The sequence below is a fragment of the Triticum urartu genome, chromosome 5, assembly GCF_003073215.2.
Source record: "Triticum urartu cultivar G1812 chromosome 5, Tu2.1, whole genome shotgun sequence".
Classification (NCBI taxonomy): Eukaryota; Viridiplantae; Streptophyta; class Magnoliopsida; order Poales; family Poaceae; genus Triticum; species Triticum urartu.
Window position 1 is genome coordinate 429514084 of NC_053026.1, and position 19016 is coordinate 429533099.

The window sequence follows — 19016 nt, forward strand, 5'->3', positions numbered from 1 at the left end:
AGATATGATGATGCGATATGTGAGTTATCTTGATGAGTAATTGTGCTCTAGTAGGAATATTGGTGTTAAGGTTTGTTATTCCCTATGCATGCACGAAAGTCAATAATCATGCAATGAAAATTATATCCTACTTGTGGTGCATTTTTCGGTGTTAATTATGCTTAATGCTTGCTTATGAGATTATTCGTTTCTAGGTTGGTCGCTTCTCAATCTTTTTGCTAGACTTCATTTTGCACTAAGTATGACATCTACTTGTGCATCCAAAATCCTTTAAACCAGTTTTTCCACATGAGTCCACTATATCTACCTATATGTGGTATTCTTTTTTCGTTCTAAGCAAATTTGCATGTGCCATCTCTAATTTTCAAAATAAACTTCTCTTTTGTGTGTTTGTTTCGCTCACGGAATGGTAACGGGTGGCTAATATTTTCCATGTTGGATGTGTTATTCTCAGATGAGTGTTTATTCACTTGTCATTGCACGAGAGTAAGGCAAAGGTATTAGGGATGCCCAGTCCCGAAATGCAAAAACAAATGAATTTACTTTATGTTGTCAAATAATAAATTCCTTGGAAAGTGTTGGTATGGAGGGCACCCGTGGATACGGGTAGCCATGGAAAGTGAAAGTTATGGTGGAAAAGGGAATAAACTTTATTTTCTGTTTGGGAACCGCCTATGGCATATCTAGCATGGAAAGTGTTGGGAACTCTAAGTCATTTTTGTTGGTGGGATGGATACACCTCCCAAAATGTTTTTATCTTTAATTTTTTGTTTTGAGCTCTGGCACCTCTACAAATCCCTACTTCCCTCTGCGAAGGGCCTTTCTTTTACTTTATGCAATTTTTATTTTTTGATATTTGAGTCTCCATCTTCTCTCATAAAAGCACCAACTAGGAGGCAATATGATCGTGCTCAAGCATTGAGTGTAGTTAATATTCAAGTGTGTTTCATGAATGGATCAATGTTTGAGCATGATGGTCTAGGGATAACTTATTTTAGCATTGATATTTTGAAAGACATGATTGCTTGTTGATATGCTTGAGTATCTAAATTATTATGTCAAAACTAGACTATTGCTTCCAACTGTCCATGCTATAAAGAAAAGAATATGATATGACTTGATTAACATCACTCCACATCAAAAATTATGTTTTTATCACTTACCTACTCGAGGACGCGTAGGAGTTAAGCTTGGGGATGCTGATACGTCTCCAACGTATCTATAATTTTTGATTGTTCCATGCTGTTTTATTATCAATCTTGGATGTGTTATAATTATTTTATAGTCATTTTATATCATTTTGGTACTAACCTATTGACATAGTAGTGCCAAGTGCCAGTTGCTATTTTTTCCATGTTTTTTACATCGCAGAAAATCAATATCAAACGGAGTCCAAATGCCATGAAACTCCATGATGATTTTTTATGGGCCAGAAGGAAGGCAATGGGCCCTAGTTGCACCTGGGGTGCCTCAAGGGGGGCAGAACCCCCTGGCGCGCCCTGGTGGGTTGTGCCCACCTCGGGTGCCCCCCGGACCGCCTCTTTGCTCTATAAATACCACAATATTCCAGAAACCTTAAAGGAATCGACGAAATATTCATCCAGCCACTACAGAGTCCAGAACCACCCGATCCAATCTAGACACTATCTTGGATGGGGTTCACCACCTCCATTGGTGCCTCTCCAATGATGCGTGGGTAGTTCTTTGTAGACCTTCGGGTCCGTAGTTAGTAGCTAGATGGCTTCATCTCTCTCTCTTGATTCTCAATACAATGGTCTCTTGGAGATCCATATGATGTAACTCTTTCGCGGTGTGTTTGTTGGGATCTGATGAACTTCGAGTTTATGGTCAGTCATATCTTTTTATATCCATGAAAGTTATTTGAGTTTCTTTGATCTCTTGTATGCATGATCTGTTATAGCCTCATTTTCTTCTCCGATATTTGGGTTTTGTTTGGCCAACTCGATCTTTTTATTTTGCAATGGGAAGAGGTGCCCGATAGTGGGTTCGATCTTACGGTGCTTGATCCTAGTGACAGAAAGGGAACCGACACATATGTATCATTGCTACTAAGGATAAAAAGACGAGATCTATATCTACCGCCATATAGATAAACGGATCTTGTCTACATCATGTCATCGTTCTTATTGCATTACTCCGTTTTTCCATGAACTTAATACACTAGATGCATGTTGGATAGCGGTCGGTGTGTGGAGTAATAGTAGTAGATGCAGGCAGGAGTCGGTCTACTAATCTTGGATGTGATGCCTATGTAATGATCATTGCCTGGATATCGTCATAACTATTTGAAGTTCTATCAATTGCCCAACAGTAATTTTTTTACCCACCGTTTGCTATTTTTCTCGAGAGAAGCCAGTAGTGAAACCTACGACCCCCGGGTCTTCTTTCTCATATATTTGCCTTGCGATCTACTTTCCCTTTGCATTTTTATTCAGATCTACTAAACCAAAAAATACAAAAATACCTTGCTGCGTTTTATCTTTATTTATTTTATTTGGCGTTCGATCTATCAATCTACAACAATTTACCTCACGTCCTTTTTCCTATCTTGAGGCGTCGTACCCTAGAAGGGATTGACAACCCCTTTAACACGTCGGGTTGCGAGGTGTTGTTATTTGTGTGCAGGTGCTGCTTACGTTGTGTTGCTTGGTTCTCCTACTGATTCGATACCTTGGTTTCATAACTGAGGGAAATACCTACCGTCGCTGTGCTACATCATCCCTCCCTCTCCAGGGAAATACCGACGTAGTTCCAGCTACCATCGGATATGTTGAAAGGTCTCATGCTTCCTTGTCTTCAACCACCATATTGTAGATAATTGGTGATGTAGAGATTACTCAAGATGTGAGTGAGTTGCAATCTCTTAAATTCAAGCTCATCCAAGTACCTACAAGGGTTAGATAGCATGGAAGGGTACAAGTGTTGACCCAAGACATATGATCATCATCATAAGAGAAATATCAAGGATTAGTCAAGGGCTCATGCCTTGCATGTATACAAATGGAGTTTCTACTCCAAGTTTGAAGCATCAATGATGTTCAATTCACCTCTCAAATGGAAAAATACTTTCTCATCAAGCGGTTTGGTGAAAATATCCGCCAATTGCTTATCGGTACGAACATGGTTAACATCAATGTATCCTTTAACAACATTATCTCAAATGAAATGATGACGAACTTCAATATGCTTAGTTCGAGAATGTTGCACGGGATTGTGAGCAATCTTAATACGACTTTCATTGTCACAAAGCGATGGAACATGCTTCACATATATGCCATAATCTTTAAGAGATTGACTCATCCAAAGTAATTGAGCACAACATGAACCGGCGGCAATGTATTCCGCTTCGGCGGTTGATAAAGATACTGAGTTTTGTTTCTCGGAGGACCAAGACACAAGAGATCTACCAAGAAATTGACAAGTACCCGAAGTGGACTTTCTATCAACCTTGTATCCGGCATAGTCCGAATCGGAGTAGCCAACAAGATCAAAAGAGGACCTCTTAGGATACCAAATGCCAAAAATTGGTGTATGAATTAAGTATCTCACTATCCTTTTCACAGCCTTAAGATGACATTCTTTGGGGGCCGCTTGATATCATGCACACATGCACACACTTAGCATAATATCGAGACGAGAGGCACATAGATATAACAATGAACCAATCATAGAGCGATAGACCTTTTGGTCAACCGGTTTGTCATCCTTAGTCAAGTCAAGATGTCCACTAGTAGGCATGAGTGTATTCATACCTTTGCATTCTTGCATGTTGAACTTCTTGAGTAGGTCCTTGGTATACTTTGTTTGGGAAACAAAGGTACCCTCCTTAGTTTGCTTGATTTGCAAGCCAAGAAAGAACTTGAGTTCACTCATCATAGACATCTCAAACTTCTCCGACATTAGCTTTCCAAACTTTTCACTAAAATGAGGGTTAGTCGAACCAAATATGATATCATCAACATAAATTTGGCACACAAATAATTCACCATTAACACTTTTATTAAAAAGAGTGGAATCAATTTTTCCAATCTCAAAGCCTTTTTCAATAAGGAACTTGGCCAAGCATTTATACCACGCTCTAGGAGCTTGTTTAAGACCATAAAGAGCTTTGTGAAGTTTGTAAACATGGTCGGGTTTCTTAGGATTAACAAAGCTGGGAGGTTGTTTAACATAAACTTCCTCCTCAATTTCACCATTTAGAAAAGCACTTTTAATGTCCATTTGCTACAAGGTAATATCATGGTGATTTGCATAAGCAAGTAAAATGCAGATGGACTCAAGTCTAGCAACAAGGGCATATGTCTCACCATAGTCCATACCTTCGACTTGAGTGTAGCCTTGGGAAACGAGACATGCTTTGTTGCGAACGACTTGTCCATCTTCATCTTGCTTGTTGCGAAACATCCATTTGGTACCGATGATGTGGTTGTTGTCAGGCTTCTCAACCAATGTCCACACTTGGTTCCTCTCAAAGTTGTGTAGCTCTTCATGCATGGCATTTATCCAATCCGGATCTTCCAATGCTTCTTCAACCTTCATAGGTTCAATGCTAGAGATGAATGAATAATGTTCACAAAAATTAGCCAAACGAGTTTTAGAGCGAGTGATTCTCCTGGTTTGGATATCATTGAAGATTTGTTCGACGGGATGGTCTCGTGAAACTCTTGCTCTAACTTGTGAGAGCTTTTGTTTGGTTCGGGGTGGAATATATTCTTCATCATCTTGTTCTTCCTCTTGGCCTTCTTCGTTTTTGGTGTTGTTGTTCTCTTGTCGAGGTGGAGAAGGAGGTTGATGAGGTTCATCTTGGTGTACTTCCTCGTTTTCTCCATCTTGGCATGTCCCACTTGTGGATGCCTCCGAGTCAGCTCTTGGTTCACCTTGTCGTGAGGTAGAAGCTTCCACTTGGATGGACGAGGCACTCTCCTTCACCTCCGTTGGGCGTATCTTGCCAATAGAAAAGTCTTGGATTGCTTCCAAAGGATCTTTGTCTCCTACATCAATTGGCAATTGCTCTACTTGCGAGCCGTTAGATTCATGAAACTTCACATCTACCGTCTCTTCAACCTTTCGGGTGAAATTGTTGTAGACACGGTAAGTGTGAGAGTTTGAGCCATAACCAAGTAGGAAACCCTCATGAGATTTAGGAGCAAATTTAGAACGATGATGCTTATCAAGAATGTAGCACTTTGAGCCGAATACTCGAAAGTATCCAACTTGGGGTTTGTTACCGATGAGAAGCTCGTATGCCGTCTTGCCGAGTAGCTTGTGAAGATATAGACGATTTGTTGCATGACAAGCTGTCTCAACCGCTTCCGCCCAAAAGTGTTTTGGCGTCTTGTACTCATCAAGCATCGTTCTCACCATCTCAATAAGAGTCCGGTTCTTCCTCTCAACAACTCCATTTTGTTGAGGAGTGTACATAGCCGAGAACTCGTGTGAAATCCCTTCTTCGTCAAGAAAGGTATCCACATTTGTGTTCTTGAACTCCGTTCCATTGTCGCCGCAAACCTTTTTGATCTTCACTTCAAATTGATTTTGAGCCTTCCTAGCGAAGTTCTTGAAGATCTTTTGGACCTGTGATTTATCATCAAGAAAGAACACCCACGTAAATCTTGAAAAATCATCGACTATGACTGGACCAAATGAGTTTCCACCGAGACTTTTATAGGCGTTGGGACCAAAGAGATCCATATGAAGTAGCTCGAGCGGTCTTCTCGTGGTCATGATGTTCTTCACGGGGTGGCTTCCTCCAACCTATTTTCCTGCTTGACAAGCACTGCACAATCTATCCTTGTCAAATATAACATATTTCACTCCAAGTATATGATCACCTTTAATAAGCTTATCAAGATTTCGCATGCCCACATGACCTAGTCTTCTATGCCACAACCAACCTTTAGAAGATTTAGCAATTAAGCAAGTTCTAGGTTGAGCCTTTTTAGTGAAATCAACAATGTATAGATCACCTCTACATATACCGGTAAAGACCATATTATGATTATCTCTTCGAAACACTTGGCAATCTACTTCAGTAAATAGGATGTTGAAACCAAAGTCAACTAGTCTAGATACGGAAAGAAAATTATAGCCAAGAGATTCAACGAGCATAAAATTTTGTATGGAGCTATCATGTGAGATGGCCACCTTACCAAGGCCATCCACCTTACCCTTTGAGTTATCACCAAAAGTGACGTACTTTCGAGGGCCGTCATTTTCAGCAAGCTCACAAAACATATCCTTGTATCTTGTCATGTGATCGGTACATCCACTATCAAGAACCCATTCCTTTCCTCTAGCCATGTAACCGCGAAGATTAGCCATAAGACCAAAATGTCGCATAGACTCATCGAGATCAAAGTCACTGTCATCATCCTCATCATAGTATCCATGTTCAACATCGTCTTATGATTGATCAATTCCTAGAGAGAGTGATTCATTAGATAAGTGATCATCACAATGTTCATCTTTATGAATTCTAATGGCTTCGGAGATGATATTACTAATGATTCCAACATCTCCTTTAGCATGCATAAGGTCATGAAGCTCAAATAAACAATCACCAAACTTAGGATCATTGGAATTCATCTTACTCAAAGCGATAGACTTATGAAGAATCTCATCTAAGTTTTGCAAGGAATAGTTTGGAAATCGTTCCTCAAGAAATCTCCATATAGTGTAAGCATAATCAAGAGTAGGCAAGCAACCAAACAAATTTCTAGGCAAACCTCTGGTAATAAGATTGACAGTTCTAAGGTTGCGGATCATGTCAATAGACTCATCAGGGGTAGGATGCAAAGGACCAACAAGGGGTGCACAAGGGCTAGTAATGTACTTGTTCAAGTGATATTCATTGAAAATCTCAAGCATCTCATTTTTTCCATTCATGAAAGAACTCTCCATCAAGTAGAGGCACTCTACGTATAAGACTCCCCAACGTAGACTCATCCATCTTCCTCCAATGGTGATTAAACCAAAGCAATGGAAACCTGGCTCTGATACCAATTGAAAGGATCGAGAAGAGGTGTATAGAGGGGGCATTAGACCCTTAACAAATAAAAGTAGTAGTTTTTAATTTCTTTAAGTTAAGGTGGAGTTTAAGCACAAGTTTAAACATTCACAATACATTTAAAGCAAGCATGACAAGAGTATATGAGCAGCGGAAAGTAAAGCATGTAAGTTGTAAGAAAGTAAAGGGATGGGATTGGAGTGTGCAAACGCAATTGGAGACACAAAGATTTTTGGCATGGTTCCGATAGGTGGTGCTATCGTACATCCATATTGATGGAGACTTCAACCCACAAAGGGTAACAGTTGCGCGAGTCCACGGAGGGCTCCACCCACGAAGGGTCCACTAAGAAGCAACCTTGTCTATCCCATCATGTCCATCTCCCACGAAGGACTTGCCTCACTTGGGTAGATCTTCACGAAGTAGACGATCTCCTTGCCCTTACAAACTCCTTGGTTCAACTCCACAATCTTGACAGAGGCTCCCAAGTGACACCTAACCAATCTAGGAGACACCATTCTCCAAAAGGTAATAGATGGTGTGTTGATGATGAACTCCTTGCTCTTGTGCTTCAAATGATAGTCTCCCCAACACTCAACTCTCTCACAGATTTGGATATGGTGGAAAGATGATTTGAGTGGAAAGCAACTTGGGGAAGGCTAGAGATCAAGATTCTTGTGGTTGGATTGGAATGTCTTGGTCTCAACACATGAGTAGGTGGTTCTCTTTCAGAAAATGAGTAGTGGAAGTGTAGGCACGTTCTGATTGCTCTCTCCACAAATGGAGGATGGGTGGAGGGGTATATATAGCCTCCACACAAAATCTAGCCGTTACACACAATTCACCAAACTTGGTGGGACCGAATCGAGAAACTCGGCCAGACCGATATGGTTTAAAATGTGAACGTTAGAGTTTTCGGTGGGACCGATATGATCAACTTGGTGGGACCGATATGCTAGGGTTAGGGTAAAACCTCAACTCGGTTTGACTTATACAAACTCGGTGACACCTATTTTGGTAATAAGCAAAGTAGAGAGTTGGTCAAGCAAACTCGATGGGACCGATTGCATATCTCGGTGAGACCGAGATAATTGCAATAGGCAACACGGAGTTTGCAAGCCCATCTCGGTGAGACCGAGATCCCATCGGTGAGACCGAATTGATTAGGGTTTCTGGCAATGGCTATGTCAAGTGAACTCGGTGGCGCCGGATAGATCAAATCGGTGGGGCCGAGTTTGACTTTTTGTTTGGGACATATGTGGAAATGAGATAGTGGTTGAGGGTTTTGGATCATATCACTAAGCACTTTGAGCAAGCAAGTCATTAAGCAACACCTCATCCCCTTTTAATAGTATTGGCTTTCCTATGGACTCAATGTGATCTTGGATCACTGAAATGAAAATGTAGAGTCTTGAGATTTTGTCAATCCTTGTCCTTAGCTTCTTGAAGGGGTTCCACATCCTCTTGTCCATGTCGCACCTTTGCTGAACTTTCTAAAATATACTAGATAAAAGTATTAGTCCAACAAGAGATATGTTGACATTAATTACCAAAATCACCCAGGGAGCACTTGTGCTTTCACGCGCCCTGATGGGTTGTGGGGCCCACGAGGGTATCCTCAATCGCCTCTTTGCTCTACAAATCCTCAGAAATTCCAGAAACCCTAGGGGAGCAGACGAAACACAATTTCAGCCACAGCAAGTTCCAGAACCACGAGATCCAATCTACACCATCACAGAGGGGTTCATCATCCTCATTGGTGCCTCTCCGATGATGTGCGAGTAGTTCACCATAGACCCACGGGGTTCGTAGGCAGTAGCTAGATGGTTTTCTCTCTCTCTCTCTCTTTGATTCTCAATACAATGGTCTCTTGGAGATCTATTTGATGTAATGACTTTTTGCGGTGTGTTTTTTGGGATCTGATGAAGTTCAAGTTTATGATCAGATCTCTATCCATGAATATTATTTGAGTCTTCTTTGATCTCTTATATGCATGATTAATTATAACCTCGTATTTCTTTTTTGAATCTTTGGTTTAGTTAGGCCAACTAGATCGATTTTTATTGCCATGGGAAGAGGTGCTTTGTGATGGGTTCAATCTTACGGTGTCCTTACCCAGTGACAGAAGGAGTAGCGAGGCATGTATGTATCGTTTCTATTAAGGATAACAAGATGGGGTCTATTCCTACATGAATAGATCTTGTCTACATCGTGTCACCGTTCTTATTGCATTACTCCATTTCTACACTAGATGCATGCTGGATAGCGGTTGATGTGTGGAGTAATAGTAGTAGATGCAGAATCGTTTCGGTCTACTAATCTTGGACATGATGCCTATATAATGATCATTGCCTTGGATATCATCATAATTATTTGATATTCTATCAATTGCCCAACAGTAATTTGTTTACCCACCGTATGCTATTTTCTCGAGAGAAGCCACCAATGAAATATACGGCCCCCGGGTCTATCTTTTATCATATTGCTTTCTGATCTATTTTTCATCACTTTTGTTTTCAGATCTATTATTCCAAAAACCCAAAAATACTTTGCTGCATTTTTTATTTGCATATTTTATTTTGTGTTTTATTTGCATATTTAATCTATCTTTTTACCGAGGAGGGATTGACAACCCCTCTTACGCGTTGGGTTGCAAGGTTTTGTTCTTTGTGTGCATGTACCATTTACATAGTGTTGCTTGGTTCTCCTACTCGTTCGATAACCTTGATTTCATAACTGAGGTAAATACCTACCGTAGCTGTACTGCATCATCCCTTCCTCTTTGGGGAAATACCAACGCAGTCTCAAGCCACGTCAGTCAATAGTAGATGTAGAGAAGAAATAGACTTACTCAATCCCTCCAAATGCCGAGGCCCAGCGCTGGGAGTTAGCCAGATCCGCGACGACGGTGCTAGCAAGAGCCCTGCCAGCTTTGTACTCAAGCGAGAACTATTGATTCTCCGGCGACGGTGGTGTAGCCTGTGGCATCGCAGTATGTGTCTGCTATGGCGCCGACACCGACGACTGCATTGCAAAGCTGTCGCTGCCCGGCCAGTTATCCACTTCCGAAAAATCTCTGCCGCCATCCATGGTTCCACCTTCCCCCGTACAGTGGCACCGTCGACTGGTTTCGCCACCGCCGATGACATCGCGGGAGAGGGAGACGGAGTGAGAGGATAGAGGGGAAGGGGGAAAATAGAGGAGGAGACGACTCGCTTGGTCATCTTGACCGTGGGCAGAACGGTTCACCCTAACGGCCGTTCGCCCACGCGCCGTTAGCCTCTGGTCGTCAAAACCCTGACGGACGGGCCCCATGTGTCATAAACCCACTTAAAATGTAATTGTTTGGCGACTAGGTTTTTTGGAACAGCCCACCATTTTTGTGGTAGTTTTTTGAATTTTTTTTAAAAATGGTAGTTTTTTGCTATATACTCCATTTCTACGGCACAAACTGGAGCTAGTTTTACTATTCGCGACAATTTCTCATCTTTCAGCAGAAAAAATATTTTGAAACATCTTGCAAACACAGAACTGTATGAAATCCTTATCAAATAGCCAAATATCATCCATTGTCTCTCAAGCGACGAGAACTGGAAAATTTTCCATGCGGCTGCCAACTCTCAGGCACGCCGTAACAACGTCAGGGTTCTTGTCCATGATGGGGTGCAGCATTTTCAAAACAGCCAGAAGCTTAGCATTGCAACCAGATACTTTGCTGACATCATGGGCCATCCTGCCCCCTCTTTGCCTACGGTTCCGCTCAACACGTTGTTCGCTCCGGCCGACCTCTTTGAGCTTGTTGACGGGTTTTCATGGGCTGAGATTGTCCAGACTATTGATTCTTCTCCAGCCAACAGAAGTCCTGGCCCCGACGGTTTCACAAATGAATTTTACAAGGCTTCCAAGCACCTCCTCAAAGATGACCTCCTCAAGTTCTTCACAGACTTTCATGGCAGAGAGGTGGCCCTGGACGGCATTAACACAGCTTTCATCACGCTGCTGCCCAAGAAAGACAACCTTTGGAGATGCGTGACTTCCGACCCATCTCTTTGGTTCATAGCGCACACAAGCTTGTGTCTAAGGTTCTAACGAACAAACTGCAAAGGCAAGTTCCCGCTTTGGTGTACCCGCTGCAATCTGGTTTCTTGAGAGGGTGCTCGATAGTTGAAAATTTTGCTCTGGCTGCTGAATTGGTCCAAACTGCACATAAAAGGAAAATGCCGGTGATAGCCTTAAAAATGGATTTCCAAAAGGCCTTTGACTCTATTACCTGGGCTTGCCTCACCCAAGTGCTTGAAGCGAGGGGTTTCCCACCACGGTGGATTCAATGGGTCCATGCACTCCTCTCTACGGGTCGATAAAGAGTGTTGCTTAATGGGGAACTGGGCGATCCCATTCTTGCCAAGAAAGGCTTCCGGCAAGGTGACCCGCTGTCTCCATACCTCTTCATCCTTGTTGCTGATGTGCTCCAACGGCTCTGCTGTATGCATTTTCAGAATGGCACCTTACTATACCCCCTCAGATCGGACGATTTCTTCCCAGTCTTGCAGTATGCGGATGATACGCTGATTATCTTTAGAGGTGAGCTGCAGCAAGCCAATGTGATCAAGGATATCCTGTCTGCTTTCTCTGGGTTCTCGGGGCTGAGCATCAATTTTCATAAGAGCACTTTGGTTCCTGTCTGTGTGGAACCGGATGTCGATTAAAGCATGGTATGCTGCTGCCGGTCATCCACAAGGTTGATCTCCGTCTATCAGGTTGGTTGGCCACTTTTCTCTCCCTGGGGGGGAGGTTGACGCTCATTAATTTAGTCCTGGCTGGCTTACCTAGCTATTTCATGGCTTGCTTTCCATGGCCCAAGGAATCCTTGGGTAAGCTGGACGGTATCCTCAGAGCCTTCTTCTGGCAGGGTAAAAGCAAGGTCAAGGGAGGTCATTGCCTTGTGGCCTGAGATTCAGTCATCATAGCACGCTGCAATGGTGGTTTGGGTATACTGAATTTGGAGGCTCATAATTAGGCTATGCTTTGCAAGTTCGCAGCCAGGGTTCTTCAGCCTTCTGATATCTCGTGCTTCCGCTGGTTTGCGTCACAGTACTGCCAGGGTTCTCTGCCACATGGGGCTGGTTACAAGGGCACTGCCATGTGGAAGGGCTTCAAGGGCCGCCTTCCTTTGGTCATTTCCTCCTCGTGTTGCTCTGTTGGGGCTGGCTCCCATGTCTTCTTTTGGTATGATAAATGGCTGGGCGCTGGATGCTTAAGGCATATTTTCCTGACCCTGTGCTCGTTCGCTGTCAACCAGTTCTACTCCGTTTGGTCTCAATTTACTGAAGGAAGCTGGAATGTGCGGCTACAGCCAAATTTATCCCACACGACTGCCCGGGAACTTTTGGAGCTCAACCAACTGCTTACTAATGTGACTCCTAACAGCCATCACTCGGATGCCCGTGTGCCCTTGCTCGCCAGCAAGCAGCTTAGCACGAGTTATTTCTATCAGTTGCTCACGTTCCGTGGTGTGCGGTGGGCTTTCGAGTCATGGATTTGGGACCCCATCATTCCCATCAAGCACAAGGTTTTTCTGTGGTTGGTCTTCTGGGGCCGTTTGAACACAAAAGATAACATGGTGAAAAAAGGCTGGACCATGGCTGCTCCCTACGCTGGATGTGACCTCTGCCCGGCCATGGAATCAGCTGATCATTTGCTACTGCGCTGCCGCTATGTCAATACTCTTTGGGAGAAGCTTCTGTTGGCTGCCCTGGCGCGTGACTCGCCTAATGTTAAGTACTTCGTATATCATGCTGCAGCTCAGCTGGACGACAAGCGCAAGTGGAATGTTGTGTTTGCTGCCTGTGTGGTAACCCTTTGGCACACTAAGAACAATCGAGTCTTTAACCAGAAAAACTGGACGGAGCCTTATTTTTAGGTTCTATGCAGCCAGTTTGCTTCGCCTTTGGTGCAACAGAGCTTCGAAGCAGCAGGATAGGGAGGTTTTGCAATCTTGGGCTACTATGATCGAAGGCTAGTAGGATTGTTGCTCTCTCCCTCTCACTCTCCTTTCTGTCCCCCTCCCTCTCTCTAACCATGGGCTGCTTGTGGCCTTTGTACCTGGGTGCACAACACAAGCACATGTACTTGTACTCTCTTCAGGCACGCGCCTGTTTTGAAATATAAGGTAGGCCTCGAGCTACCTTTTTATCTTTAAAAAAATCCATTGTCTCTAGTGCATTGACCGCCGCATCAAAACAAGGCCATCAAAACACAGAAGCGTTACCTTCATCTTTGTATCTCTCTTCAACGACTGCAATGAACATGTTTCCGACCAAATTAAACTCTTGAGTCTCAACACAGGGCTGTCCGTCAGGTCTGACAAAAAAGCTAAGCGTAAGGAGACTAACATGCAGGAAGACGGATGAGCTTTCGAACCTTAAACTGTATACGGATAGAGAAAAATCTTTACAATGAAACACAATTTTAATGGAAGAACAAATTATCAACTCATAATTGATCCTTCAACCATAAAAGTTACTGTGCCTAGCTCATTTTTCAAAAGGTCTAACTAACAACACTCGGTCTTATTCTTATTACAATTCACATACATTTTTCATTGCCAGGAAAACCAAACAAGTTTTTTTTTGAAGGGAGGAAAACCAAACAAGTTAATGCAAGGATGGAGGCATGTAGAACAAACTGCTGTTTCACAATTGGTTCATGCAGTCAGGCCACAACACCATAGGCCCATAAAACAGATATATTTGTCAAGTTTAGTAAACAAGAAACCATTTGACAGGCAGCTGGCGCCAAAAATTTTGCTGGCTCGACTGTATAAACCTATTTTTGTCAAGAGCAACGGTATAAATATATGTGGTGCAGAGCACTCTATAATAAGATGAGATGGGATTAAGATCATCTTTGCTATGAACGCGAACGCAATTCCAAAATTATCCTCACATTTGGTGTCTGAACTATGGAAAGCATGCATGACATGATTACCCCTGCTTCACGTGTATAAATAAAACTATAAAAAAATAATACTTCATCCGTCCTAAAATTCTTATCTTAGATTAGTCTAGATACAGATGTATTCAATACTAAGACGTGATTTGATACATCCGTCTTTAAACAAATTTAAAACAAAAATTTTGAGACGGAGAGAGTACTCCCAGGGATCCATTTTGCTAACGCCGTAGCAACAATCCCCAAGGATACACCATGCACCTTTGGCATGGGGCAGCGTCTTACTTCCATGCGTACAGTCCATTAACTTCCTAGATAATGATTCCGCAACAAAAAAAACTTCCTAGATTAATGGGCTGGAATGGGCTGGCCGAGGGCTTCGTTTCGGCCTCTGTAGCAGCAGCCCATAGGACACCTGGGCCATTATTTGATAGATGTGCGGGAACCCTAGTAGCCGCCGCCCGCCGCCACCCGCTGTGCCCATCCCCATGGCCGCTTCCCCTCCTCCGACGAAAGTGGTCGCCGGCGCTGAAGACGGGAACTCCTCCTCCGCCATCCCCAAGATCCAGCCGACGGAGGCCAAAGTCGGCGAAGAGAAGGCCGCCGCCATGGAAGCAACGTCATGGTTTGGCCGGTTTGGGCAGCTCTACTTGGCCCTCTCGTCATCCGCGCCTCGCCGGTCAAGACAGAAACCGAGAGGGGGAAGGCCACCGGTGCAGCGACGGGAACTCCTCCGCCGCCAGTCCCAAGACCCACCCGCCGCACGCCGGAAGTGCCTGTGTGAAGACATCCTGGCCAGGCCGCTTTGGCCAGTACTACTACCCCGTCCTCCTTGCACTGCTCATCCGCATCTTACCGGTGAACAAGTACTCCCTCCGGTCCTTTTTACTCTGCATATTAGGTTTGACCGGTCCTTTTTACTCTGCATATTAGGTTTGACTGAAGTCAATCTCCTTCAACTTTAACCAAATTTGTACAAAAAATTATAGACATTCACATAACAACACCAATATCATTAGATTCGTCTTGGAATATATTTTCATATTATAGATGCTAATAATTTTTAATATAAATTTGGTCAAACTTAGCAAAGTTTGACTTTCGGCAAATCCAATGTGGAGAGTAAAAAGGACCGGAGGGAGTACTGGCTTGAGACCTTCTGGAAGCTCAGCCCCATCCGCCGTGCATTTATCATACTCGCCTTCATGGCCATGGGTTTCATGCTGATCCTGGCCTTGGCCGTTCCTGCCCTGTTACTGGTGCACTTCCACGGGCAGGAGATGGCCCAGGTGTGGGTCATGTCGCTCACTCTGTGTTCATACGCCTTCCATGCCTCCCTCTTCATCTGGAAGGATTGGTGGTTCTACACAGACTTCGCGCGTCTCTCTTACGGCCCCCTGCTGGCCTACTCGCTGCCACTGCCATCGGCCCTTGCACCGCCATCTTCATCCTGCATTGGAGCACGGTTTGGGCCGCTGGATACCTGGGCTGCTGCATCGCTTTGCACCGCCTGCACAAGGGGACCGAGCGGGGCATTCACGAGTTGCCTAGGCGGTCGTGCCATAGCAAGTACACACCCAAAGAACTCACCTTCTTGGTCTGTATCAGAGTGCTCATTCTCTCGGTGGGTTGGACTATGTTCATGGCGTTGCCGATCTACGGATTTGAGCTGACTGAACAGCTGTCTATTGTCGTACTCCTCTCCTCCATTGGCTGGATGTATGTCACCCTCTGGTTATACCATGTCGCTAACTATCTCATGCACGGAGTTCTCCTTAAGGGGCCAATGAATTCACTTCCATATCTGATCCCATGTGCCGTGTTCACTCCTACACTCTTGCTTCTGCCTGTTATGTTATCGGTATTGTTACATTGGCTGTTGCTGATGGCCGTGGTTGGCTTCCTTGGGTACCATCTTGCTGTTTACATACGCTACTTGCACACTGCCGCACCATGGTATGTGTGATCTAGCTTAACTTGTTCGTTTAATTATTCTATCAACTAGCTGGGTATGTGTATTCTTCATATGTTCTACAGCTTGGATGCAATTTTTGTGTCAAATTTTCTAAGTTGACATTTTGTGTTAGTGATTTAATGTCTGATTTTATGGGAAACTTTAGTATGGTCTTCAGTATGTCTAGAGTGAACGATCAGTAAAAATACCACTACGACCCCTCTTTTTCTTAGGTAAAATGCCTGCAGAAAATGAATTTTATTCAGGAAGATACCAGGATTAGGCTTTGTTTCATGTTCGATGATACAAGTTTTGATCAAAGGGTAAACTCTATTTATATGCTGCATTAAGTGCCTCATGCAACTTTCATGCATTTATCTAAAATATTGGCAACACCTAGCCAACTAGAAGACATCACAGTTGAGCCCAGATGTGGGTAATGACATCGCAATTGTGTATCACGGCACTATATAACACTAAAACTTTGTAACATTGATCATCAGTGTTACTTCCTCCCTCTGTGTTGCTGCTAACAAAAGTTGAAAAAACCACCTCTCCCCCTTTAGTTTATCAAGCTGTGTGGTCACCATGGTATGTTCTGAACCAAGTTCCATTTAGGCATTGTTTGAAGAAGTATATATAATTGTTTTGCAGTAAACCAAACTATTAGAGTGTAATAATGCAGGTTTGTATGAAGACTATTGATTTAGTGAGTAGAGAGACAGTAGCATAAGATGTGACGTTGCAGTTAGGTTTTGTCAAGTCATCAAAAGAAATTACAATTCTTAGTAACAATATCCACTTTTCCTTCTTGACCCTAACACTATTAGTGCAGTTCCAATTTATAATTAGTTAGTTTTGTATAGGTATTCACCATAATATTCTATCGACTAGCTAGCTAGGTGATATATGTTTTATATATGATCCAATTATTATTTTTCTTATTGTTACCCTTATTAGCTCTGGGTATATAATGCAGTGTTTACCATTCTCTTTTGAGACAACAATTTCACTTCTTTGATAGAACATGTTAGCTCGCAAAAACGTCTTATATTATGGGACGGAGGGATTAGTTTATAGACTAATAGCACTGCAAAATGACATTGCATATGTCCTCTTGGTCTTAGCAGAATGCCCATAGAAATGAATCTTATTCAAGGAAAAAAATACCATTGAATGCATTGTAACAACTTCAACTTTATCATCACATTGATAGGTCGCTTTGCCCTAAGTATGGTTAGACAGAGAAGTAATCAATGAAAGTGTTATTTTGCAGTGAAACAAAAGCACTTGAGGGAGACTGAAGATATATGTGCAGCTGCGCAGCTACTTTATGAGACAGAGAAGGTAATCGATGGAAGTATTATCTTGCAATTGGAATGTAGTAATGCAGTCCAAGTATAGTTGCTGAATTTTCCATCTTTATGAGCATGGTTTCAGTGTTACTAAGCTAATTTACATTGAGACTGAAGCAACAAGGCATACCACTACCAGTTGGTACTAGTAAATAGTACTCCCTCCGTTCCAAAATAGATGACCCAACTTTGTACTAACTTTGTACTAAAGTTAGTACAAAGTTGGGTCATCTATTTTGGAACGGAGGGAGTACTAATTTTGTTATCACAAAATGAAAGCAGAGCAGGATAATGACGTTGAGTAAATGAACAACAAAATCTTCCATGTCTTTAATGACGAAATCAGATAATGAAAATTTGATATTGTGAATTAAATTTAGCCGCAAAGTGTGTTCTGGAAAAGCATCCCCAAAATATTAAATCCAAATTAGTGAGAAAGATAAATCCAAAATTTACTAAATTTAAATTCATAATAATGTTATTAGATTGTGTTGATCTCTAGTCATAGGATATATTGATCTGTTAATTGGGTGATTCTTCTAGTTACCATTTCCCAATGACTCAATCAGGTCATTGATTGGTTTCCCACCTATTAATCTTATATCCAAACTTATTCATACACTAGACAATGTATAGAACTATCGATAATTATTCGGTTTCCCATTTTTTTTCAAGGCTAGTAAATTGCTATTTTGTCCTTTGATTCTAAATCGTTGGAAAACTTGGAGAAGATGGTAATGAATATGTTTTACAATGCTTGTGTTCTTCTCTTAAGATTCTACAGATGTTGTTGTCAGCTATCTACATCATATTATAGTACTCCCTCCGTAAACTAATATAAGAGCGTTTAGATCACTACTTTAGTGGTCTAAATGCTCTTATATTAGTTTACAGAGGGAGTATATGTTTAGACGGTAGTGCTCATGTCAGTTCTCGTGCTCGGGTGCTTCTTATTTTATGAAATGTGTCTTTGACCAAGTCTCTGCGGCAGACCAACAGTATGGAGAGGCTGGAGATTATTTGTTGTATGTTCATCAAAAGATGACCCCTTAAAACTCTATGCAAGACAATGTGTACAGTCGACTTTTTATGTGTTTGCATTGGGATATTATGTACTTCTACTCTTGGGGTGTTGGATATTATGTACTTCCACTGTTCGGTGTTGGATGTTGGATATGTGGAGCATAACTGTTCAGCTCTCCGCATGACAATATACTTCTAATTTTATACTCCATCCTTTCCTTTTTATTGGTTCGTTTTTGTGTGCATGTGAGGTACTGATATGATAATAACTTAGGATTAAAATGCCCCTGGTTAATTGACGATCCTTCAAATTTGGACATTAGAATTCACATGTACTGTGATTTACCTAATTCTGGGTTTGATCTTTGAGCATAAGTAACCCTAAGTAGCTCGATAGTGCTGAAAGGAAAACTTCTAATGTATTGGGACTTGGTGAAATTTATACAAAGAATTGCCGGGAGTGAATTTGTAGAGTTTGAATATATGTATGATTAACAATAGGAAGTTGCTAGGCGTTAGTCGGCTGATCTTAGAAAAAGATCAGCAAAAGATCAACCACGTGAAAACCGTTGATTTTCACGTGTACTCCTTGATGACAGGACCTCACTAGCACATGACATCACTTTCGTCCCCAACATGCCCATGTCTCCCCGCATCGCCTCTGGCATCCCCGCTACCCGCAGTGCAACATTGGTGTGCTCCATTG

The 19016-nt window shown here is 42.5% G+C and overlaps 1 protein-coding gene across 4 annotated transcripts; it reads left to right on the forward strand.

The window, feature by feature from the left end:
• The first annotated feature begins 14264 nt into the window (after positions 1-14264).
• LOC125509530 lies at positions 14265-18516 on the forward strand. 4 transcript variants are annotated; one of them, XM_048674514.1, is made up of 3 exons: positions 14331-14836; positions 17209-17279; positions 18279-18516. In XM_048674514.1, the coding sequence occupies exons 1-3, from the start codon at positions 14413-14415 to the stop codon at positions 18330-18332; spliced, it is 549 nt and encodes a 182-aa protein (XP_048530471.1). In that variant the 5' UTR covers positions 14331-14412; the 3' UTR covers positions 18333-18516. The 4 variants fall into 4 exon arrangements, 2 of the variants coding, with proteins under 2 accessions (XP_048530471.1, XP_048530470.1); XR_007284142.1 differs by having other exon boundaries at positions 14393-14844; XR_007284141.1 differs by having other exon boundaries at positions 14265-14844; positions 17209-18516.
• The last annotated feature ends 500 nt before the right edge of the window (positions 18517-19016 follow it).

Bases quoted from the DNA above. Each gene is read 5' to 3' on its own strand.
- LOC125509530 (XM_048674513.1), top strand. From the start codon at position 14,413: ATGTGCGGGAACCCTAGTAGCCGCCGCCCGCCGCCACCCGCTGTGCCC. The intron at 14,837-17,208 runs GTGAACAAGTAC...GTTATTTTGCAG, and splicing joins TGCTCATCCGCATCTTACCG to TGAAACAAAAGCACTTGAGG.